This window comes from Cetorhinus maximus, chromosome 2 (genome assembly GCF_964194155.1).
Source record: "Cetorhinus maximus chromosome 2, sCetMax3.hap1.1, whole genome shotgun sequence".
Classification (NCBI taxonomy): domain Eukaryota; kingdom Metazoa; phylum Chordata; class Chondrichthyes; order Lamniformes; family Cetorhinidae; genus Cetorhinus; species Cetorhinus maximus.
The window spans coordinates 157,458,584-157,484,469 of NC_135880.1; the positions used below are offsets into that span (position 1 = coordinate 157,458,584).

General features: G+C 42.3%; 1 protein-coding gene across 2 annotated transcripts in view; it reads right to left on the reverse strand.

Annotated features, from left to right (window-relative positions):
- The window catches only part of LOC144699183 (uncharacterized), a 52,090-nt gene that overhangs the window by 4,362 nt on the left and 21,842 nt on the right, over nt 1–25,886 (reverse strand). Inside the window, exons 3-5 of one of the 2 annotated variants that reach the window (XM_078570550.1) lie at nt 25,288–25,426; nt 13,898–14,002; nt 10,224–10,454 (exon numbers count right to left, since the gene is read on the reverse strand). In XM_078570550.1, coding sequence (XP_078426676.1) covers nt 10,325–10,454; nt 13,898–14,002; nt 25,288–25,426 — 374 coding nt within the window. In that variant the 3' untranslated portion in view covers nt 10,224–10,324. Of the gene's footprint in view, nt 1–10,223; nt 10,455–13,897; nt 14,003–25,287; nt 25,427–25,886 lie in introns of those variants that run through there. The other variant, XM_078570551.1, reaches the window with a different exon arrangement.

Consider the following 25,886-nt stretch of genomic DNA (forward strand, 5'->3'; position numbering starts at 1 on the left):
AGACGTTATGCCTATCTCACTAATGAGTAATGTGGTATATGAATATTAGTGCCAGTGTGATGTTAGGTATTTAGGCCATATATCCCAAAGAATATCATTTCAAACAGCATGTCTCTTCTGCTGTTTGCAATGGGCAGGGTACAGACCGTACCCAACCAGCCCATGCTTGCAAAACTCAAAACACAGTGTCCAGCATTAGATGTGATTCCGTAATTGGAAAACATTTGCTAAAAAATCCTCATTATGCTAAAAATTATGCTGACAACCAACTTAAAATTGTCAGTTGGGCTCACAGTGTGGCGCATTTGTGTGTACTGGAAGCTATGTATATTAATACACAGGGCCCTGTTCTTTGCAGACTGAAAGAACATGTACACACATTGCACCTGTTTCAGCTAAACTAAGCTAACTAAAATAAGTGATAGCTATTTGCTGCTTAATTCCTCAGGACAATGCCTTAACCAATCAGAGTCAAGCTACCTGGTTTAAATTACAAACAACGTTTGGCAGTTAACTGTCAGTCACCATTAACTGGTGCGTTCTCCATCGCAAAGCCACTACCAATCAAAGTCCACTTGCCAATTAATCAGCACTCTCTTCTCATACAGTATAAAGTTGTTACTTCCCCTGAAATTGGTATCTTGCGCTTGTCCTGATGAGTGCAAGACAAAAAGCTTCAACAAAACGTCTTTTTTCAGCAATATTCAAGTTCTGTGCTGCCAAATGACTATTTATAAACAATTACAAAATAGGACCAATTAATTTTTCAGCACAGAGAAACCATTTTATCCATCACACATTCCCTGATTGCAGAAAAGAGCTGCCTCATTCCCCTTCCTTTCCCCATACCTTCCACTTTTTTTTTTCAAGTTATTATCCACTTTCCTTTCAAAAAATATTATCTCAGATTTTGCTGGAGGAGGGCCCCATTAGTTCGACTTTTTCCCTTATCCTTCAACTGGAAAAATGTTTCACTGCACATTGCTGGAATTATAAGCTGGAAGTACAAGGCATCTGGGACCAACAGTCTAGCTCCTTAAACAATGAGACTTAAGGTTAGAGAAAGAAACAGGAATGATGGAGAAGGAAATAACATGAATGATAGTCAAATCAGGTAGAGGGAAGGAAAGATTGGATTAAGAGAGGAAAGAAGACAAAGTCTTGAATTTTCAACTCGGCGGGCAGGCGCAATCGGCGGGCCTGGGAGCGGTCAGAAAACGCACTGCCAACCGCAATTGGCCCCTGACAGCGATTTCATGCTGGCTTGTCAATTAATGGCCAGCCAGCATGAAATACGCGCTGAAAACCTCAGCTTTGCCAGGATGAGGGTGAGAGGAGGGCCACGATGATGCTTCTGCGGGTGCGGGTGAACGCTGGCTGAATATGCAGGGCTTGGCTATAATCACACTACATTTACCTTCCCCATCCACAACCTGCTGTATATCAGCAACAAATCTGCTTCTCTCATGTTCCTTTTGGGCTGTAACTTAAAACCTGATGATCTTAATCCTGAACTTTATGTTTTTAATTTTTTAAAGAAAATCATGCTTTACTTTCTGATAATTCTAAGTTCTGCATGATCAAGAATGAACATCAAGCTGCCTGTTAGTAAAAAGGGACAACTGATCATTTATGACATACTACTTACTGGAGTGCAAACATGTGAACCTGTGCGTCGGAGAAGAACTGAAAGCCCAAGGTTACGAGGAGGACGAGCAGATCATGACTGAAATAGCTGATGAAATGACGTACTTTCCCGAGAATGAAAAGATCTGTTCAGACAAAGGCTGAAAAACAGTGGCCACCAAGTTGGACTTTTACTTGTAATGCGCGTGTGTGTTTTTTAAATTGGAAAATACTTTGCCTTTCTACACTGGACATATTTTTATATATATAAAAGAGAACTGCCTCAGGGAACTGCAGACCCGAAAACTATGAAATGAAGTTTTGAAAATCAGGAAAAAAATGTCCAAGCATCATAATGAGGCACCTGAACATATAGCTGATAAAAGTGCTGTCCATAGGTTTTTATTTTTACTTTATTTAATAATGGAAACCTCATCCCACCCTTGGATAAGGCTTCATGAAAAATGCAAAATCCACTTGGTCAATTCGCCCGTCCGCCAACCGTAAGGTTGGACGGACCATGAAAGATTTGAGTCAGTTGTGTTGTTAATGGGTTTAATTGTCTTCTTAATTGTCGCGGGTGCACTTCCGATTTTTGTGCGCGCCCGCCGAGCAAAATATCACGTGAACATGGGATGACGTCAGGACACTCGCCCAATGTCTTCTCGCGTGATTTTACACCCAATTGGTTCCGGCTGCGCCCGCCCGTGGGATGTAAAATCCTGCCCAAAATTAAAGTAAGGCGAAGACTAAAAATGTACAGTCTTAGTTTTTAAAAAATCGTTAAAACAATTTGCTACCCGTAGGATTGAGATTCCAAGTTTTCAGTTGTTCCTTTCCTAGACTGGAGAGACTGAATGTCATTGCAGGAACACAAGTCTTGTGATAAAAAATATGGCAAAGTACTAGACCTAACTTCGTGTGATGAGTTTAATTAGAACAATGCAGAGCATCATTAAACACAATGTTATTTTAGTAATACATTGTGGTTCATTGTGTATTCTGCTGGGATCAACTGGAATGCCATACTGTATCCACTGTAGCTACAGCAAGTCATGGTATTGTTTGTGATCTATCACAGAAATGTTTGGCTCATTCCAACACACAGATCTACTGCTTTAAAAGGTACAATTTAACAATCAAATTTTTCATAGCTGCAAAAGTAAAAATAAATTATTTTATTTTTCTACTGGCACAGGAATGTTGAAACATACTCCTAGACTTACAGAAAACTAACATAATGACCCTAACGGGACTTTTTTTTGGGGTCAGATTTGCTGCCATCAGTAAACTTGACTTTTAATATTGTGGAAATCAAACTCATACAATAGGATTAACTTGGTCAAGTTTAGCACAATAGTGGTATTGTATGGTGCCATTTCTAGCTATAGCTTTGCATTCACCAATTTACAGCTGCAGCTGAACTGTCCAGTTTTTAGCTGATTCTGGCATTCAACCTCATGTTATCATAAACATAATATAAACATAATATCCAAATTTGTCCATAACTGATTTTCTTTTCAAAATCCCCATTTACTCTGTGCCAGAGTGTATTTCAACAATAATTACCAGTTCTCACATTAAAGAATTTTTTTAAAAATTCCACCTTTGACTAGATTGAGTCTTTGAGTAAATTATCTGATCAAATTGTTCCACATACTTCTATATCCTATGATGTGGAGACAGTAAAATTAAGGTTTTTCAATTCATGTTCATAATTTGAAAAATAAACTTGAGAACTTAACCCCTAACTTCACCTCTATGACATTCGTTGTCTAGCTTTGTGCTTTCCAAACAGTGGCATCATTACACATTACAGAGTTTGTTTTACTTTCTTTTAAAATATTTCCACCAATGAGTCATGACATTCTTAAAGTTCAGCTTAATTGACCAACATAACTAAAAACAAAAAATACTGGAAAAACTCAGTAGGCCTGGCAGCATCTGTGGAGAGAGAAATAGAGTTAACACTTCAAGTCCATATGACCCTTCTTCAGAGCTAAAGAGAAGTAGAAATGTGATGGATTTTATACTGTTTAAGAGAGGGTGGAGCAGGTGGAGCAAGATAGGTCAGGTGTATGTGGGGACTAAGGAGAGATTGGATATCATGGACACAAGACAAAGGGAGTGTTAAAGATAGTGTTAAAGACTAAAGAAGGAGCTGATAGTGGCATAGAGGTAAGAGCAGAATGTGTTAATAGCAGAACAAGGGTCAGTGCTCAGTGAAAGCCCAACATAGAAACCAGTGACAGATGGCCCTGTAGGGGTGGGGCGCAGTGGTTGTAGGGGGTCTGTTGTGGAAAAAGGATAAAGATAAAGTGACAGGATGGCCTGGGTCATACTTGCAGACTGAGCGAAGGTGTCTTTGACTCGACCACTCATGTGAAGATAATCAAGGCTCATTAACCTGTCCTGATATTCCCTTGTGTGGCACGGTGTCAATTTTGTTGATAATGGTCCTGTGAAGTGCCTTGAGACATTTTACCAAGTTAAAGGTGCTATATACATGTTGTTGTCCATTAAAGGATCTTCCAGAATGCCTAGATGCTCTTTTATAAGTTTGGTATTAATATCAGTGAGCTCTGATCTGAATTACAGAATAGCTTTAAATCAGAAAGCCATATGGCAAGGTTGCATTGTGTCACCATGTTCCTTTTAAACTCTATAGTTAAAGGATCATGCAAGTTACTACTTGGATGGATAAAACAGGAGGATGGGTAAAATTGGAAAATGAAAAAGTTGATCATCAGTACTGAAGCAGAAACCCAGCAACAACACCTCATACTTGTATTGCATTTTTAACATAGTGAAATACCCCAAGGTGCTTCACGGGAACATTATCAAATAAAATTTGACGTTAAGCCTCATAAGGATATGTTAGGGCAGTTTGATCAGATAGTTAGGTTTTAAAGAGCCTTTTTTAAAGGAGGAAGGAGATTTGGAGAGGAGGAGAGATTTAGGGAAGGAATTCAAAAGCTTAGGCCCCAGGTAACTGAGGGCACAGCACTAATTGTGAAATAATTAAAGTCAGCTATGCTGAAGAGGCCCATATTGGACAACCACAGATATCAAGTAGGGCTGCAGAACATGTGGCGATCACAGGGATGGGAAGAAGTGAAACCATGGAGGATTAGTAAACAAGGGTGAGAATTTTAAAGTTGAGGTGTTGTTTAACTGTGAGCCAGTGTAGACCAGTGAGCACAGGGCTGATGTGTGAAGTGGGCTTGGTATAAATTAGGACTCAGGAAACAACGTTCTGGATGATCTCAAGATTATGGAGGGATGGACTTTGGGAGGCAGACCAGGAATGCACTGGAATAGTCAAGTTTAGAGGTAACAATGGGATAGGTGAAACTTTCAGCAGCAGATGAATGGAGACAGGGATGAAGTGGGCAATGTTAGAGAGATGGAAAAAGGTGTTCTTAGTGAAGGTGCAGGTATGTAGTGGGAAGCTCATCTCGGAGTAAGATATGACACTGAGGTTGCAAACAGCCTGGTTCAGACTGAAACAGTTGCCAACGAGAGGGTTGTTGTTGGTAGCTAGGGGACAAAGTTTGTGGCAGTGTCCAAAACAATAGTCTGTCCGATATTAAGTTGGAGAAAAGTTCTTCCCGTCCAATTCTGAATCTCAGGGAAGCAGGTAATTCAGAGACAGTGGAGAAGTTGAGAGAGGTGGTGGTGAGGTAGAGCTGGGTGTTCCCAGCATACATGTGTTTTTGGATGATGTTGCTGAGGAGCAGCATGTAGATGAGAAATAGGAGGGGGCCAAGAATCGATCCTTGAGGGACGCCAATGACAATGGTGCAAGAGAGGGAAGAGAAGCCATTGCAGGTAATTCTCTGCCTACAACTGGAGAGATAAGAATGGAAGCAGGCGAGTGCAGTCCCACTCAGCTGCACATTGTGGGGAGATTTTGGGGGAGGATGGTGTGGTCAATTATGTCAAAGGCTGCAGACAGGTCAGAAAGGACCAGTGATAGTTTACCTTTGCCACAGCCACATAGGATTGTGACTTTGGGGCAGAAACATGATTGGAGAAATTCAAACATGGAGTTCTGGGAAAGATGGGAATGGATTTGGGAGGTGACAACACATTCGGATACTTTGGAGAGGAAAGGGAGGTTGCAGATGAGGTGGGGGTAGTTTGTAAGAATGGTGGGGTCAAGGGTTGGTTTTTGAAGAGATGGTAGATAACAACAGATTCGAACAATAAGGGAACTGTACCTGAGGAGCGAGAACTGTTCACGATATTGGGGTCAGGAAAAGAAGTTAAATGGCCAGCAGTTTAGTGGGAATCAGATTGAGGGAGCTGGAGGCTGGTTTCATGGATAAAATGAGTTCTGAGAGGGCATGAAGGAAGAAGGAGAGAAACTAAAGAATGATGCAAGATCAGGGTTAGGGGAAGGAGAAGCCTTAGAGAAAATTTGGCCAGGGAGGTTCAGGGATGGGAGGAAAATGCCAGTTTCAGCTGAGTCTCAATGTTAGTGACTAAGAAATCTATGAGCTCCTTGCATTTGCTGTTGGAGGTGAGGGTAGAGGATGCAGAACGGAGGGGTTTAAGAAGATTGGGCTGAGATTAATGGTGGCGTTGGTGGGCATAAAGGCAGGTCGGAAAGCTGGGGGCAACACCGCTGCAACCATTTTTGGAAGCCTTGACATAATTATATGGCCAACAGGCAGTTAATCGCCTGCAGTCAGGCATTTTGTCCCTTTAAGGGTGAATATTCTGCCTTCAAGAGTTGCCGGCCAGCAGAAGGGCTAGCATCTCTTCAGACCTAGCAGCACCACTGGGGACTGCTGGTACTGCAGCTTGCCTGCAGTAGCCACTATGCAGGAGGCCTCAGGGCCTAGGTCAGGCTCGCTGGGGACAGTGAGGCAAACCCCAGCAAGGCGGAAGTGGGAGGGGTGCAGTCATTGCTAAGGCAGGTGGGATGTTTCAGTAGGGGTGGCCTTTTCCAATGGGCATGCCCTCCTTGGGCCACAGGGAGATTGATCAGGAATGTCCTCCCTTGAGCCCACAAGGAGGCCACTAGCTTTTACTGGACAGACTCCCCACGTGGCGTAAAGCCCTCCCATTCCTCTGCAAAGGTAGAATACCAGCGGCAATAGGATAAGGCCCTTAAGTGGCCATTAATTGGCTACTTAAGGGCCTCACCTGACCTTGGGGAGGGAAGGTCATCCTCAACCTATCTCGATCCTAACTGAATCGCAGGGAGTCAGGAAGGCGATGGGCACTCCTCCCCCACAACTTCCCTTCCAGTTCTGTGGCCTTCAGGCCACTCCCAAGGATTGGTTTAAATTCCACCCATACTTTGCAGTGGAGAAATGAAGCCAGGATTATCTTTGCATTCCAGGATGATTCTCGGAGAAAATGTTATATTGTAAAGTTTCCCTTCTTAATCAAGGTTACATAAATGTTATGTAATATTAAGGTTTACAGTACCTTCCCATCTTCTCCATTCTCAGTTGCTGGTTGGTGGATCATTCTTTAACTTGCTTAATGATGAAAAGGGAAGCCATTAATTGATTGGGAACCAACAGTTGATGTGCAAGGGATGGTTGGCTGTTTGCAGAACTGTTTTGATTTGGTGGCATTAGGGAGTGGGGAAGAATGATGTTGCATATGATCCTTATATTGGTCCACAGGTACAATCAAAGTGAACCCTGGATTAATAAGGGAATCCCTGGCATAGTGGCTAGCAATGTGAGCAGCTGGTGCTGCATTGTCCTCATTGCCTTCCTCCTCTGCCGCGGAATCATCCACAGACCAACTGTGCTCTGTGTTTATTCATTCTGCTGGTCCAAATCATGCCTCTGTGCAATGTTGCACAGCAAACTATGACCATTCTAGACACTCTAGCTGGTGCTTACTGAAGGATATCTTCAGGTTTGTCATCTCCAGCATGCTTAACAAGGCTTGTTTGATCACACATCTGTTAGTCATTTTAGAACTTTTGGGCTCCATTGTTTAGGTTTCTAATGGATCAGCCAGGTTTTCTCCTGGCAGCCACTTCTTAAGTCTGTTTGTAAGGTCCAAAGAGGTTCAGGAGCTTGGACTGTTGCAATATGAAAGCATCATGGAGCTTCTCTGGAATCTTGCACACACCTGCAGAATTTATTTTTTGGGGTTGTGGAGTGGAAGTCTTTGCAGTTCATGAATAATCCTGACTGATCTGCGGTTGTCTGGATTGCCACTTGTGTATAGTCGATGACTGTGCAAAGCCAGCCTGAGCCACAAATGCTGAACACCCACTTATTTTGACTGGCATCTTCACAGGAAATGTTAAAATTACTGCCAGTCCTGGAAAACAAACCATCAGTCATCTGTCTTAAATATTTGTGCTGCTTTGTGTGCATTAGAGTACTTAAGTTGGAGTTTGGTGAGTGAGTGAGTTCAGTGAAGAGGGAAGGAGGTGATTCTTTCATTTTCAACCTTTCCTCAGCCTCCAGTTACTTTTCTACAGGCGAAGCCCACAATGCAACAAGAATTCAGAGAGATAAAGCCCATAATGCAGAGGAGAGAGAGCTGGGAGTCTACAGATTAAGGGCGGAATCATCTGTGTCCACTTTGGACCTTACAAACAGACTTAAGAAGTGGCTGCCAGGAGAAAACCTGGCTGATTACACCCACCCGAAACCTAAACAATGAAGCCTAAAATGCATGCAGCAAGACTAACAGATGTGTGATCAAACAAGCCTTGTTAAGCATGCTGGAGATGACAAGCCTGAAGATATCCTTCAGTAAGCATTAGCTAGGGAGTCTAGAATGGTCAGGCGTGCTTGGTGACGTGAGCGGACAATATGGCGAGAAGGCCAGAAATCAGTTTCACGATATCTTAATTTACGATTGTCCACTCAGCCCATCAATGGTGGGCCTCATTTCCTGGTATCGGACATTGGGAACATCATTGTAATACATCTGCCTATCATTATTAGGCCAGTTCGCCGGAATCAAGCCCACCCCCCCCACAACTGGATGATTTCAAAATTTTCAATGATATGAAGATTGGAAATGTTATTAACTGTGATAGGGATAGCCTTGAACTTCTAAAGGACATAGACATACTGATGGATTGGACAGACAAGTGGCAGATCAAGTTCAATGCAGAGAAGTGTGAAGTGATTCATCTTAGCAGGAAGAATATGGTGAGACAATATAAAATAAAGAGAGAGCCTCTAAAGGAGGTACAGGAACAGAGGGACCTCGGTGTTTTTGTACATAGGTAATTGAAGATGGCAGGGCATGTTGAGAGAGCAGTTAGTAAAGCATATAGTATCTTAGACTTTATTAATAGGGACATTGAGTACAGGAGTAAGGAGGTCATGTTGAACTTGAATAAGACACTAGTTAGGCCTTACCTGGAGTGCAGCGTCCAGTTCTGGGCACCATACTTGAGGAAGGATGTGAAGGCATTGGAGAGAGTACAGAGGAGATTCATAAGAATGATTCCAGGGTTAAAGAACCATAGTTATGAAGGTAGATTGGAGAGGTTGGGACTGTTTTCCTTGGAGAAAAGAAGGCTAAGAGGAGATTTGATTAAGGTATTCAAGATCTTGAGGGGTATGGGCGAGGTAAATAGTGAGAAACTGTTCCCACTCAAGAGAACATCAAGAACTAGAGGGCACAGATACAAAATAATTGGCAAAAGGAGTAAAAGTGATGTGAGGAAAAGTTTTTTCGCCCTGAGGGTGGCTGGATACTGCAACAAATTTCCTGAGAGGGTGGTGCAGGCAGGTTTGATTGAGGTATTAAAAACAGGAGTTGGATTGCTATCTGAAAGGAAAGAATGAGCAGGGTTACGGGGATAAGGCAGGGGAGTGGGATTAGATAGAATGCTCTTTCAGAGAGCCAGTGCAGACTCAATGGGCCTTATGGCCTCCTTCTGTACTGTAAAGATTCTGTGATTTGTGGGCCACTGACTGCATGATCCTGGATAAGATTTGAGGTCTAGAAGGATCCAGGAAAAAGTATTGAGGGTAGGGATCAATTTGACACCCACTAGTAACGTGTGACCACCAGATCCAGGAGACAGCAGGTTTTCTAGAGGGCTGCAGATCTTTGCTGCCACCTGACATGACAACCTGAGTGTCCTGAAGCGTTGCTGTCCTGGCATGTCAAGGAAACTCAGCCTCTTGTCCTACACTCTGTGTTGCAGGTTGTGCCCCCTGCTGGCTGCCCCTCTCAGCTTCTCACACCTCCCTATTGTCCACTGCTGGTAGTGCTGCTTTGGTCATAATGCTGCATGTCTGAGGTCCAATCTAAGCAAGCCAAGGCACCACCCATTGATTCAGAAAACCTCCGACGTGCAAAATGTACACTCTTAACAAAAGTACTGTGTACAAATACCTTCCCACTAGTAGGTTAGAAAGCACATAGTACTGAGTATGCCTTGCAGTATTTCTATGAGTTTTAATTAGCCTCCTCAGTTGTCATTGTGTGCTCTGCACAAGTGAAACTTCAACTGAGGGGCACCATAGACCTTACAATAGACCTCTTGTGTTCTTAACAATTTACATAATAGACTAATTTTGAAGTTCCAAAAAGAAAAGTTTATTGGATCAATGTAAAGCTCCGTGTTTCATAACAAACACCTGCTGGAGGGTGCACGATCCATAAATTTACAGTTTAAACTAATTCAGGTTTGTAGTGGAGCATACTGCAAGTGAGGAAGGAAGATGATATTCCATAAAGCTGGAGTTTAGGCTGTGAAAGTTTTGCCTTCATAATCTGTGTCCAGATCAGATGGGTCTTGGGATTGCTCAACCATTGCTTCCTTTTCCACTTCAGAAAAGCATTGAGTCTCAGAAGTCTCCAGAGGAATTTTTGCACTAAAATTTAAATAACTAAATTTAGTTGCACAAGAACTGATGAAATGCATATATTGAGTGTTTATTAAATCAAAGCACATATAAAAATAAACCTGAATTTAGCCTTATACGAGAAATGTTGCTGAAAAGTATTGAAATATTAATTTAAAAGCCATTATTTAATTTTTTGAACTAGCTGTTTCTTCCCAGTTAAAGGGAAGCATAGTATCATTATCAGCAGGACAAGCCTGGAATCTTACTTCTGAAGATCCTATCATCAGAAGGACAGACTGGCATCGGATGTAGATGGAGCCAGACATAATAACTGCAATGACTCACAAGTGCGCTGAATGAGGATATTCAACCTTTTGCCCACCCCCTCATGAAGTAGCCTTTCCATCCCCATCCGACCCCAACCATCCTGCACTTCTGCATTACCACAAGAGTGCTTAATTGCAGCAAGATATTTTACATAGGCAGTTTACATTATAAATGTGCACGTGAGAACTTATAATGGGAATATAAAACTAAGGACACATTGTAAGTCTTTAAAATGGAGACTGAGTTTCATCTGTATGACTTGTCCAATAAGTGCCATTCTTTTATCCCTGCCTCACCTGCAAGCCACACTGCCTTGTGTGCAATAGCACAGGAGTGAACGAGTATGTTAAAAATCTCACATCTGAGTGTACTTTCTGTATACAGATCTTTACTTTTTGTTGTCTAATTTTTGCTTTAAATTTTTCCTATTGTAGGTTCCTATGTATACATTTGCGATGAAAACTGCCTATATAAACTGTCACACTGTAACTGCACCTTTCCACCAATGATGGCAGCAATCAATGCTTCATCTCTAATTCTCAGCTTCTATTGCAGAGAAATTCCTATGCTCCCATCAACTCTAGTTCTTTGTTCCCCAACTCAATGTAAGTTATGCTATTAAATTATCAATAAATACTATCATATATAATTTCAGTTTGCAATGTATTATTTTCCAATGGGCAGTGAATTATTTCTTTGCATCCAGGTCCAATTATTTTAGCCCCCCCTCCCCCCGCACAATCGCCTGGCTCCCCACAAGCCATTTTCCCCCTTCCAACCCTGCCATAGTTTAATGTTTTGCTAGGTCTTTACTCCCTGGCCAGAATTTGATGTCTCGCAGGTGGGCGCGCACCCGACCTGAACGGGCGTAAAAACGTGTGGAGATGACATCGGGCGAGTGTCCTGACTTGCGTGATATTTCACTCGGCAGGCATGTGCAAAAGTCAGAAGAGCACCCGCCAACAATTAAGCAGACAATTAAACTCATTAGCCGCCCAGTTGTAAGTGATTTTTCATGGCCCGTCCAACCTTACGGTTGGTGGATGGGACAATTGGCCAGGTGGCCTTTACAATTTTGATCAAACCAAGGGCAGGATGAAATCTCCATTAGGATTTAAAATATAAAGAAATATCTGGGGACATTTTTTTAATGAGGTATGCTTTCAGGTGCTTGATTGTGCTGCATGGACGCTTTTTGCAGCATTTTTGTGCTTTCTTTTATTATTTGGAGGTCTGCAGCTCCCTGAGGCATCTGTCTGCCTTCAGGGAGCTCAGTGGAAGTGCTCACCAGCACCTGCGGTAACCCGCCCTTGTCCCACCACCACTGGCAGTGCTGAGCCTTTCTCAGGGCATGTTTCACGCTGGCTGGCCATTAGTTGGCCAGCCAGCGTGAAATCACAGTTGACGGCTGATCACGGTTGGGGGATTGTTTTCCGTCTGCTCCTGGGCCCACCGATTGTGCACGCCTGCCGAGGGAAATATTCAGGGCCCTGCATGTAGTGCCACAGGAAACTAATCATTTTACATTAAACATCTTGTCAATTCATGCATTTCTGTCCACAGACCCACTTCATACTGTTATGATTTTTGGCCACCCCTTTTATGTTAATACTTGGTATTGAAAATGACTGATCAGGGGAGTTTTTCCATTCGCCTAACACATTTATCCATCAAACAACATTACTTGAAAAAATGACCTGGTAAACCTGGCCATTTATTTCACTGCTATTTGTAGGACTTTACTGTGTGCAAATTGGTGGCCATATTCCCCTAATTTACAATAATGACTGCACTTCAAAAGTACCTAGAAAGCTGTTTCCTGAGGTTGTAAAAGAGGCTATATAAATGCAAGTTCTTAATCAGCTATGATGGGAATTCCTAATACAAAACAGAGCCATGTGACATTATAGTTGAAAACTCTGTCAACTAAGTATGATTGCTCCATTATTTCCTACACAACTGTATCCTCTCTCACTCCATGAGCAATGTCACGGAGAAACTACTAGTGTTACAGTTATGAGGTCTATATTATTGTTATGATTTGGGAATGTACCTTTAATTTAAAGTAAAATGAAGGGGGTCATGTGATCTGTTCTGAAGTCTGCCTGACAGCAAGCCTGGGTGGTTTGATTGTTGGAGATTAAAGGGGGCCCAAATACTGGGAAGAAGGTGCAAGCTCTTTACACTTAGAGACAATGGCATCAGCCTGTGTGCTGGCAGTGGTTAAACTTGAGTCTCCAATGTCCTAGAAAAGTGTTGACAATGTTGGGTTGTAAACAGTTGTACTTTAAATTGTCCATTTAATTCCATGATAGAATAGAGTTTAAAGAATAGCTAATCAGCATTTCTACCTGAATTCAAAGCCCATGAGATTCATGTTGCCATGGAGAAGCTTTGAAAGGAGAAGGGTTTCTAAGAAATCTCTGAAAATTCACAGACAAAATTAATCTGTCAGGGTCCAGGAGAGAGAAGCTAGAGGCCAAATGCCTTTATGGTTTACCATGCAGAAATTCCAGTAGGAGCTCGCATTCAGATTGGAAAGACCAAATTTGTGAGGAGTTAAAACGGGGCTGGAAGATTTGCCTAGCTTTAGCTAGACGGAGAGATCTCCAGGAAAACTCACCCCGTGAATGACAGCTCTGGAGTTAAAGTTTTCCAGCCGGGAAAAGAAAAGATCAGAAATAAACACTTGGAGCTAAGAATCAGTTCGGACTGATTTTGGGAGAATTGAATGTCTACTTAAAGAGCAATGTAATATATATAGTAGGGGTTTTATCATTTGCTTTAAAAGTTCTGTTCCGTAGTTTATAGCATAAGTTGCTGAAAAAAAGTGTTTCGTCAATAGTGCTTTTGGTCTGTTTGTTACAGTAAACATCTTTAAAATATGAAATCTTGTCATGTTAACCTTTCAGCTATTAACTGGAAGTTTGAATTCCTATTTTTAAAAGGTTATTGGTCTCTATGGGGATCGTAACACTAAGAGTAATAGTATAGCCAAAACACAGAAGATGAAGATGACCTGAATAACTACACAATCAACCAGATATGTATAATTTTATGTTATGTAATTCATGCTATTCTTATTCACCTTTTGCTCACCATTACATGATCAAAGTACAGCAATATAGTGCTGGTAGACTTACTGTGAGACTGTTGTGTTGTTTACTGTCACTGTATTCTCATTGGATTCAGCATTAATTGTTTCACCAGCCTCGCTGTCTTCACAGCTTTTAGCTGGTATTGTTTTTCTATTGGGGAAAAATAAGAGGTAAATGCAATGGCTATTTTTTTCTGAAACTCTCACTTTTAGTATTGTACACAACATTTACAAAATTAAAAATAAAAGTTTAAGGGAAACACACACCTCCAAAAGGAAATAGCTTCAAAAATAGCTTCACTCATTTTAAATAAGGGGAGCCGATTTTTCTCCCAAACTGAAAGAGAGGCATAACCAAGGGCTGAATTTTTCCTGCTCTGCGCCGCCATTTTACGCAGGCGGGCTAATTAAGACCCGCCCAGCGTAATACACGAGCGTTGTGCTGAGCCGTTACCCGTACAGGCGGAGTGAGGGGGGAGAGTCGGGTCCAGCACTCTTTCGCGCATGCATGGAACTGCCTCAGGGAGATTGAAGCGCTTTTGGAAAATCTAAAATGAATTTCATAAAAAGTTAATGAAATATGTCCCCTCATGTGACTTTGGGACATGTTTTTATTTTTCACAAAAACTTTTCATTTAATTCGTAAAATCCGCTCGTGGATGAGGTTTCCTAAAAAACGTAAAGGCCGTTTGGCCTTTTCGTCTGCCCGCCAACCATAAGGTTGGACGGGCAGTGTAAACGTGAAATTAATTACTTCGTTAATGGCCTTAATAGGCCTGTCAATTATTGGCTCCGGTGCACACCCGTCGACTGAAACATCACGAGACAGCTCGATGACGTCGGGATGCACGCCCAACATCATCGCGTGTCATTTTACACTCTGGCGTGTCAGGCCCATCCCCACACGCTGACTGAAACTACCTGGCCCAAGTTTCCAAACCCACTGCAGTGCAAGTCCATGCAAAAAACACTCTATACTTGCATTGATACATTTGTTGCAAAATGCAGCAAAAAATGCTGCAAAGCTTTTTCAAAGATCTGCGCAGCAACCAAGAACTCAGAAAAAAAAACAGAGGGAAGTCAACTGTACCCCAGCAAGTGTAGCCTGAGTAAAAGAAGGTTACTGCCTTAAAGCGACAACACATTTAAAGCTGGAAATACAAGAAGAAAAAAATCACTATGGGTAGCAAGTCAGATGTTCCTGTTGGGGATTTGAAATAAACCGGCACCAGAACAGAGCAACAGTTCCAGCGAGATTCAGGGATTTTAAAAAAATAATGGATGCGAGGGCAGAGCGAGAGTTCCAGGGAGAGTCAGGGCTTTAAAAAAAGAAGGCATGAAAAAAGAGTTCCAGTGAGATTCTGGGGTTTGAAAATAACCGGTGTGAGGACTGAGTGTGAGACAATTAACATTTTATTGTGTTTACTTAAATTCCAATTTCGGTGCAGTAAGTAAATAATTTGAGGCATGGCAGGGCTGCTCATACCCATCGAGTGCACATCCTGTACCATGTGGGAACTCCAGGATGCTAACCATGTCCTGGACAACTACATGTGCAGAAAATGCCACCAAATGGAAAAACCCGAGCGCCATATCTTGGAACAGCTGGTCACTGAGGAGCATTCGCGAGGATGAGAGCTACGTGGATAGCATATTTCAGAAGGTAGCCATCCTGCAGCTTATGAAGGAGCAGGCAGAGAGGGACTGGGTGGCCATCAGACAAACAAGAAAGGCAAAGCAGGTAATGGCAAAGCAGACCCCTGAGGACATCCCACTTTCTAACAGCTACTCAGTTCTTGTGTACCAATGGGGGAGAGGATTCCTCTGTAGAGAGCAGCAAGAGTCATGACCAGAGTACCATGTGTGGCTCAGTTCTGCAGGGAGGGAGGAGAAAAGAGAGGAGAGCAATAGTGGTGGGGGATTCAATAGCTAGGGAAAGAGACAGGCGCTTCTGTTGTTGCAGACATGATTCCAGGATGGCACGTTGGCTCCATGGTGCAAGGACTATGGATGTTACAAAGTGGCTTCAGAGCATTCTAGAGGGTGAGGGTGCACAGCCAGAGGTCGTGGTTCATATTGGTACCAACGATATAGGTAGAAAAAGGGATGATGTCGTACAGGCTGAGTTCAGAGAGTTAAGAAAGAGATTAGCAAGCAGGACCTCAAAGATAGTAATCTCTAGATTACTTCCAAGGCCACATGCTAGTGAGTATGGAAATAGGAGAATGTACCAGATGAATGCATGGCTGGAGAGATTGTGCAGGAGGGCTTCAGATTTAGAGTCATAGAGGTCTACAGCCCAGAAAAAGGCCCTTCACCCCATCGAGTCTGCGTCAGTCAAACAAAGTGCCTAACTATTCTAATCCCATTTTCCAGCACTAAGCCCATAGCCTTGTATGCCATACCATTGCAAGGGCACATCCAAATACTTCTTAAATGTTATGAGGGTATCTGCCTCTACCACCCTTTCAGGCAGTGATTTCTGGGATTTTGGGACTGGTTCTGGGGAAGGTGGGATCTGTACAAGCCGGTCATTCTACACCTGAAAAGGGTTGGGACGAATGTCCTTGTAGGGAGATTTGCTAGTGTTGCTGGTGAGGTTTTAAACTATATTGGCAGGGGAATGGGAACCTGAAGGCAGATTCAGATAGGACAAATTCAGAGCAGGGAGCAGGCGACAGAAAATTAGCAGATGACTGAAAGACAGAAGAAGCAAAGGTTAAACACAGGAATTTAGCAATGTTGAAAGGTATTTATTTGAATGCAAGGAGTATAGCAAACAGAGCTGAGGGCACAGATAGATACATGGCAGCATGATATCTTTGCTATAGTGGAGACTTGTCTTAAAGAGGGGCAAAAATGGCAACTCAACATCCCTAGATATAGGGTTTTCAGGCAGGATAGAGAGGGTGCTAAATAAGGCTAAATAAGTAGAATTATTGGTTAAAGAATCAATTACAGCTGTGAGGAGGGATAATATACTAAATTAATCATCAAATGAGGCCCTTATGGATTGAGCTGAAGAATGAAAAGGGGGCAACCACACTACTAGGAGTGTACTATAGGTCCCCAAATAGTGAGAGGGAGATAGACAAGCAAACATATAGGCACATTTCTGAGTGCAAAAACAATAGGGCAGTTGGCGACTTCAACTACCCTAATATCATCTGGGATATGAACAGTTTAGTAGGCACAGAGGGCACAAAATTCTTGACAGCATTCAAGAGAACTTTTTTAGCCAGCACGTAACAAGCCCAAAGAGAGGGAGTACAATTCTAGATTTAGTATTAGGAAATGAAGCTGAATAAGTGGATGAAATAGCAGTGGTGGACCATTTTGGAGATAGTGACCATAATATAGTTAGATTTAATATAATTATGGAAAAGGATAAAGATAGAACAAGAGTAAAAGTTCTAAATTGGGGAAAGACAAATGTTACGAAGCTGAGAGGTGATGTGGCGAAAGTGGACTGGTTACAGCTACTTGAAGGGAAATCAGTGACAGACCATTGGGAGGCATTCAAAAGCGAGACTCTACGGGCACAGTGTAGACATGTCCCCACAACGATAAAGGGTGGTACTGCCAAATCTAGAGCCCCCTGATTATCTAGAAGCATACAAGGTAAGATAAAGCAGAAAAAGCTTATGACAGTCACAAAAACTTAATACTGTAGAAAGTCTAGAGGAATATAGAAAGTACAGAGCTGAAGTAAAAAAGGTAATTAGGAAAGCAAAGAGAGGATATGAAAAAATATTGGCAGGTAAAATTAAAGAAAACCCAAAGATATTTTACCAGTACAGTAAGGGCAAGAGAATAACTAAGGAAAGGGACCAATCAGAGATGTGCAGGGTAACTTGTGCTCTGATGCTGAAGACGTGGGCAGGGTTCTCAATGGGTAATTTGTTTCTGTCTTCACTAAGGAGAGGGAGAAAGCAGATATCCTAGTTAAAGAGAAGGAGTGTGAAATATTACAAACAATAAGCATAGTGAGAGGGGATTTACTGGAGGGACTGACATCCTTGGAGGTGGTTAAGTCACCAGAGTCAGTTGGATTGTAACCCAAGCTGTTAAACGAAGCCAGGGAGGAAATAGTGGATGTTCTGAGGATCATTTTTCAATCCTCAATAGATTTAGGTAAGGTACCGTAGGATTGGAGGTCAGCATGCATTGTACAATTATTTAAAAAGGGTGCGAGTGATAGACAAAATAATTATAGCCCGATCAGATCCTGTTGTGGGCAACTTATTAGAATCAACTCTGAGAGACAGGATAAACTGTCGCTTAGAAAGGAACAGTTTAATCAGGGATAGTCAGCATGGTTTTGTTAGGGGAAAGTCGTCTCTTATTAATTTAATTGAATCTTTTGAGAAACTAACAAGGAGGTTTGATGAAAGTAGTGCAGTGGATGTTGTCTACATGGATTTTAATGAGGCATTTGACAAGATCCCACATGGTAGACCGATCAGAAAAGTAAAAGCCCATGGGATACAGGGAAATGTGGTGAGTTGGATTCAAAATTGGCACAGAGACAGGAAACAAAGGGTAATAGTTGATGGATGTTTTTGCGAATGGAAAATGGTTTCCAATAGTGTTCCACAATGCTCAGTTTCGAATCCCTTGCTGTATGTTTGTTGTATATATTAATGATTTGGACTTAAATGTGGGAGGCATGATTATGGAATTTGCAGATGACACAAAAATTGGCCGTGTAGTTGATCGTGAAAAGGATAGCTGTTGTTCTCCAGAATAATATCAATGGTTTGGCTGAGTGGGCAGAAAAGTGGCAGGTGGAATTCAAGCCAAATAAGTGTGAGGCTATGCATTTGGGGAGGGCAAACAAAGCACAGGAATACTCGATAAATGGGAAGTTATTGAGAGGGGTTGAGGAAGTGAGAGACCTTGGAGTGCATGTCCACAGGTCCTTGAAACTGGTAGGACAGGTGGACAAAGTGGCCAACGAAGCATATGGAATGCTTTCCTTTATTGGATGAGATATCAAATACAAAAGCAGGGTTGCAATGGTGGAACTGTATAAAATGCTGGTTAGGCCGCAGCTGGAATTCTGTGTGCAGCTCTGGTCACCACATTACAGGAAGGACACAATTATTCTGGAGAGAGTGCAGAGGAGATTTACAAGAATGTTGCCAGGGCTTGAAAATTGCAGCTATGAGGAAAGATTTGATAGGCTGGGGTTGTTTTCCTTGGAATTGAGGAGGCTGAGGGGTGACCTGATTGAGGTGTACAAAATTATGAGGGGCTTTGATAGAACAGACAGAGATGCCCAGTTTCCCCTAGCAGAGAAGTCTATTACCAGGGGACACAGATTTCAGGTGACTAGTATTAGGATTAGAGGAGACATGAGGGAAAACGTCTTCACCCAGAGGGTGGTGGGTGTTTGGAATTCACTGCCTGGTCTGGTGATGGAGGCAGAAACCCTCAACCCATTTAAAAGGCACCTGGATCTGCACCTAAAATGCTGTAACCTGCAAGGGTATGGACCAGGTGCTGGAAGATGGGATTAAAATGGGCAGCTAGTTTTTTTTTCAGCCAGCGTAGATACAATGGGCTGAATGGCCTCTATCTGTGCTGTAATTTTTCTATGGTTTTAATGTGGCTCAGTTCAAGAAGGTCACAAGTTCAAACCCTGATCCCTGATCTCTGTCAGAGAGCAAGGGGGCACTATAATTTGTGCTAGTGTTCTTGAATTTCAATTAGAAAACATCAGCCATTGCCACCATCCCTGATCACTACCCAGTGATAAAGTATGCATAAATGGATATTAGATTAATTGAGTTTGGATGTAACACTGCCTCTTCCTGTGCACCTGAAAGCTGAAAAGCCTGCTGACACTCAGTATTGAAGTATATAAATAAAAGTGGTGAATTGATCAAAGTACAAGAGAGCTAGTGGCATGTGTGGAATTGTAACTTAGGCTCAGATTTTTATCTCCAGGTCGGGTGCACAGATTTGGGAGATTTCCTGGCTCTGTGAACCCAACCATTAAAAATGTCTGCCCGCAGGTTGGATTATCAGTTGGAGGTGAGGGCGGGCTGAAATAGGAGTGGGGACATGCCACCCCAAAATGAGTGCAGAGGTGGGCTGCCGGAAGACCTGCCTCTGTGCACTGGCACTGTGTTTAAATAAATAAAAGAAAATATTTAAACAAGAAACATCCCTCCAGCCCTCACTCTCTCCTCAACCCCGCGCACATTCCGTATGTCCCATCCATGCCAACCTGTGCCAGCCCATGCCCCCATCCAATGCCATGACCCCTCATACCCATGCCAACCCATGCGCCGCTACCCATCACCATAACTCCTCATACCGGCATGCCAATCCGTCCCCCTCTACCCACCTCTCATTACCCCTCAAACCCCCTATGCCAACCCATGCTCCCTACTCTCCACCCTATGCTATTACTGTCTCCATGCCAACTCATCTAGTATCCTTGGACACTTCCTTGACAGCTTTGACACTTCCTTGGTAGCTGTATAGTTCCTTGAAAACTGGACAGTTCTTTTGACAGCTTGACAATTCCAATGAGTTTGTGCATAAAAAGTGCATAATCGTGTTCAATTTTAACAATCCCAAATGTGCCATACCTCTTCCAAAGGGCGCCTTGCCTCTCCCAAAGGTGTCCTGGGATCCTATCCAAAGGGGTACCTTACCTCCTCAAAGGGGTACCCTGTCTATCTCAACAAATTCATCAGGTTCAGATTTCCTCTTACATGTGCTAATCTGCACATCCTCGTCTTACAAAATCCCACTTCGGTGGAGGCAGCAGGTGTTTTAAATGGCCAGCTGCCTCCGCAAATTGAGCCTGTGTGAACCCCACCCGACTCCATGCAGAGTTGGGAAATGCAGCATTCGGGGGTGGGACTTAGAATTTTCCGCCATTTCTGGGATTTTTGCCATGAAGGAAAGCCTCTCAGTTATGGCGAAAATCTGGGTCCTAGTTGAATTCAGTACTTGTATGAAAGGAAAAGAGAAGTATAAGATTGTGAGAAATAAAAGTTATAAAGAAATTAGACTATATTGTTCCCTGTTAAAATCATTATGGAGGTAATACAACCATTATTTTTTTACTGCATTTTGTTCATCTCAAATTATAATAAGGACATTACATCATGCTGCAATGTTATATGCACTTTGCTGTTCCTCATTCAAATTGCTGAGTATCTGTAGATCTTTTTATGATATCCTGCTTTTCCAAACAACTTGGTCCCACAAAAAAGCACTAACATTCTTTTAACAACGTGTTCCTGAAAATGGGAGAGATGTTTAAAGGGTGGCTGAGCAGTAGCGCTTTACACTATTGCCTAAAGTCAAAGTTACCTCCAGTATCTGCATAATAATATCATAGCAAAAATAAAATGCTGTGTTAGATATACGTATCTTATATCTTTTAATAGAATGCCATAACTCAGCTGTAAGACTGATTCCATTTGCTTTATTGAAAGTGGAAAGGACTACTGGAGACACTGTTTCATTGGTACAGACTTGTTTGATCAAAAATTAGCCAGGACAAAAACTTTCCCAGTCAAGAACAGTGTATTCAAATTCCACTGAACATCTAAGGTCTCTGCACTTCAAAGAACCTTTAGCAGCTTTGTTGCAAGCTGGATTTATGCAATTTTCAGTTGTTTTCGGCTTAATTGTTATGATATTGCATCTTTATCTCAACAAAACTTTGAGAGCCTTTAGTATTGTCATGTGATAATAAATATGACTATCACAAGGTATAGTTCAATAATATTTTGGCATGTCATGCTTGCCATAAAGCTTCGTCTTTTACTTCACATGAATTGTACTTGATTCAAAGCAATCCATTGTATAAATATCAGGCCTGGTAGTTTTTTATCTATGGTTTCAAGGTCTTTACAAAATTGTCTGCATATAACTCTGAATGGCTGCTTATATAAAATAATAGACTATTTCATCTCAGGAGTTTGACCAAAGGAGCTGGGAGCTGTTTTGATGTAATTCGAGGCAAAGTTGCATTAAGCGATTATTTGCGCTGTATTATACCCATCTGCAACCTTGGCTTTTTGAATCATGTAATTCTAAGTAAACTTAACCAGTAGTTTTAGCCTTCATACTGTAGAGGTGAAATTTGTCTTTGGCAAAAGCCCATGCGTGATACATAGCACTGACTTTGCCTACTGATTTGCTATTGCCACTTTGCACCTTCGCTGAAGATCTTCCCCCTTCCCGTAAGTCTCCTAATGGATATTTCCCATGTTCTGAGTTAATAGTGGGAATCCTACATATGTTTGACTGCAATGTTTTACTGCTAAATAGGATAATTGTTAGTCCTGGGTTAAGCTAACTCGTGGTTGGAGAGAATGAAAGACCAAGGTTTCAGGTCAGTAATTTCTGTCCTGTTTGCATGAAGAAATGGGACTGGAAAAGGAAAGCATAAGGAGAAATTCTATTCTCTGAAAGTCTAAAGTTCATTTCAACTACAGCCATTAAGAAATATGTTTTTATCTATTCCTCCAAAAACCTATGCTGTCTTGGATTTTTTTTTGCTTTTACTCACTGCATTTCAGCATTTCAATAAATGAGAAACACCAGAGGGATGATCTTGACTGCCCCACCCCCCAGCCTCCACCCTACCACCCGCCCCCCCCCACCCGCCCGCATCCACGGGGTCTGCTGCAAAGTAGGGGTTAAATTTGCTTCTGTAACCACCCTGGATTCTCCCTTTTCTGTCCCAGGCCCCTAGCAGTTTAATTGACCTGTTTGTGGCCGCTTGTCTGATAAGCAGGCTCCTAATTAATGCACCAATTAGTGCACCAATGTCATTCCTGCCCAAAATGCATTTTAACTTGAAATCACAGAGGCTTCGCCCATTCTTGGACCCATTGGAGAAACCGAGGGGATTGGTGTACGAGGGGATTGGTGTACAAGGGGATTGTTGTACGTGAGACCCTGAAGAAGTATCAAAGAAGATTAGCTCTCAGCTGCAGCTCATTGGATCACAGGACCTTCTGTGGTCTGACTTGCCGGGAGTGTTTCTTGCTTCCAGATTGTGTCTTCTATGTGTCTGATGCTTTAGGGAGCCATTCTTGCTTCTTTCTTCTGGATGGAGTAAGATTTAGAAGAGGAAGAGGAGTAGCAGCCTCAGCAACCATCAGAATCATTACTTCGTGTATCTCTGGCTCCCTCAGATCTGGAGCAAAGTATTAAGGAGGCCATACGCAGAATGCAGGGTCCACAGGCAAAATGTACCAAGACCTAACTGTGCAGGAGGAAACTATATTTCTCAGAGGCTATTGTAGACCTCTGCAATCTCCTTCAGCATGGTCAACTGTTTGCTGGTCCATGACACTCCAAATGCTAGAAATCTAAAATAAGATTGGAAAATGCTGGTAATGGTTAGCAGCTAGGTCTGGCATAACATGACAGTGGCCCTCAAAGTTACTACAGGCCTGAATGTTTACCACTGACTTAATTTGGTTTGCAACAAAACACATCCACCACACCTGACAGGCTGCAGTTCACAGCTGTGTTAAGCAGGGGTGGGGGGTGATGGCGGGGGGTGTGGTGGTGGTTTTGAGTGAGAGATGAGTGTGCAGCCATGCTGACATCCTGAGCAAGGTGGAAAACCAGTGTGTAGGAGGAAGGCCAACAACTTCCCTGACAGCCAACAGGTTTTCAAAGTTGTTGAGTGAAAAGGCCTTTCATCAGAACTGGTCTAGTGGTCATGACCTGAAACGTTAACTCGTTTCTCTCTCCACTCATCCTGCCAGACTTGCTGCATATTCCCAGCACTATCTGTGTTTATTTCAGATTTCCAGCATTTGCAGTATTTTCCTTTTCTATAATTTACCACATTGTGTCTTTTTCCTGTTAAAACAATAGAAATCACATTCACCGTTTTGTAACCTTTTGGCACTGAAAACTTTCATCCGTTATATTCCACTTGGTTATAAATTCCACTTCAGTCTTGTGTTTTATAAATCTGAAAAATGCGCCTATTTATTGATGACATTTTTATTATTGGCTAATATCTCATTCAGATGCATCTTTTGTAAGTTTAATTGCTTGCTTGAGAATATAATTGATCTATCCAATGGCGGAATCTGTTGTGAAAATAAAACGCTCTTGGGGATAGGCTGGGAGGCAGAAAGCTTGGCAAAATGGCACGGGAAGGCCCTAGACACGTCATCTTCCTGTGATCATGTCATATTGTTAGTGGTAGGAGAGGTGGAAGGTGGTTGGCATGCCCAGAACTCAATTGAGCCACTTAAATGGACAATGAAGGGTCTCTCCCCTCCTCCATTGGCATTTTTACCAGTGGTTGGGGGCCCTCCGCCATGTGGGAAAATCACTGGGAAAACCCTGGCAGCCTCCTAGTGGACACCAAGGAGGGCCACACCCACAACCCCCACCTTTTTGGGCACTCTTGGCCCATGGAGAGGTCCCTCAGTGCTAACGGCTGCATTTGTGGCAATAGCAGCCCCAGAGCTCACTTACCTGACTTTGAAGGCACACAGCCATTGATGTATCCTCTTCCCACAGGTACAGCCCAACAATGGCCACCAGTCCTGTGGCACTGATGAGCTGCCAGTCTTCTGATTGAGCTGGCAGCTCTTGGGGCCAGACCACCATCCTTAATAGAGGCAGCCCTGCCTGCAACCGACATTGTGTGTCCCCAAGCCCTGTGCCTGCCAAAGTGGGGTCATCTACCACTGTCAGCCTTGGTGTCTAGATCCCCGCCACCGACATAAAATCCAGCCTTGAAAAGTGCTGCTTGCTCAAAATATTGAACAAAATATGGAGCAAGGATGAGCGGGACACTGTTAACATGTCCTGTTCATCCTTACTCCACCTTTTGTCAATATTTTGCCTGCAATATAAAACACACAAAAATCCATTTTTATATTCATTTTTAAATGTGCTATCCCGTGTTTGCTTAATTTTCTCTCTCCAAATATCCTCAATTTCATAATTTGTCTTGACTGAGAAACCAGATTAATTGGTTACCAAATCTAATTTGATGCAGTGTTTCATCTCTGCGAACAGGAAATGTATCAATTGAAAGATTAAGTGGACGACGTGCATTTTCAATGGAAAACTTCACCTACATGATACACCCCAGGAGAGTACTGGCCAAACTCATTGTATTTGGGTATTATATTGCTACATTATTCAAAAAGAGTTAGGAACTATATTCTTAAGTGAATATATATACATATATGCAGAATGCCATGTTGTTCAATACTGCATTGGTCGGCACACTGAAAAGCAACAATGTATCATTCCATAGCAAATGGTGAGATTTGAGATATACAATCAATGTCAGCTCCTATATCTGTGTAAAATAGTGTGATTATCTCCAACTTATAGGAATCATGACTAGGGTTTCAAATGACCTCTTGAATGAAGTAAATAATGAAAAATCAACCAAAAAAAAACTTAAGTCCTTACCTGCCTTTCTTTTTGCATTTGGTGCAGTAAATGGCAAGAGCAAGTGCCTCCACAGCCAAAAATACAGGGACAACAGCTGAAATCAAACCAAACTTCCACGCCTTAAGACCAAAAACAGAGACTTCTGATGGATTAATACCTGCGCAGACAAGATAACAATGTTGTCTGAAGATTAGAATTTATTTGTGTGTCTTTTTATTGGTATGCAATTTGAATTGTAAACTTCAAATTATTTGGGTTTCTACCAATATGGAATCTACTTTTGGATGGTGAGCAAACTGGAAAAATCTGCTGGATGGATCCGTGAGATATCTGTATCCGACAATTTTTGGCCACTTGTGCATTCTAATTTACATCATTGGGAGCCATGTCTTCAGCAGCCAAGACCCCAAAGACTGTAACTCCCTCTCTACCCTTCCCCATATTTTTACCTCTCTATCCTTTAAGTAGCTCCCTCAAATTTATCTCTGATCAACTTTTTGATTACCTATCCTGTTATCTTTTTGCATGGCTTGGTGCCAATTTTTATCGGATCACTCGTTTGTGAAGTGCCTTGGGATGTCTTCACCAGGTTTAAGATGGTATATAAATGGGAATTG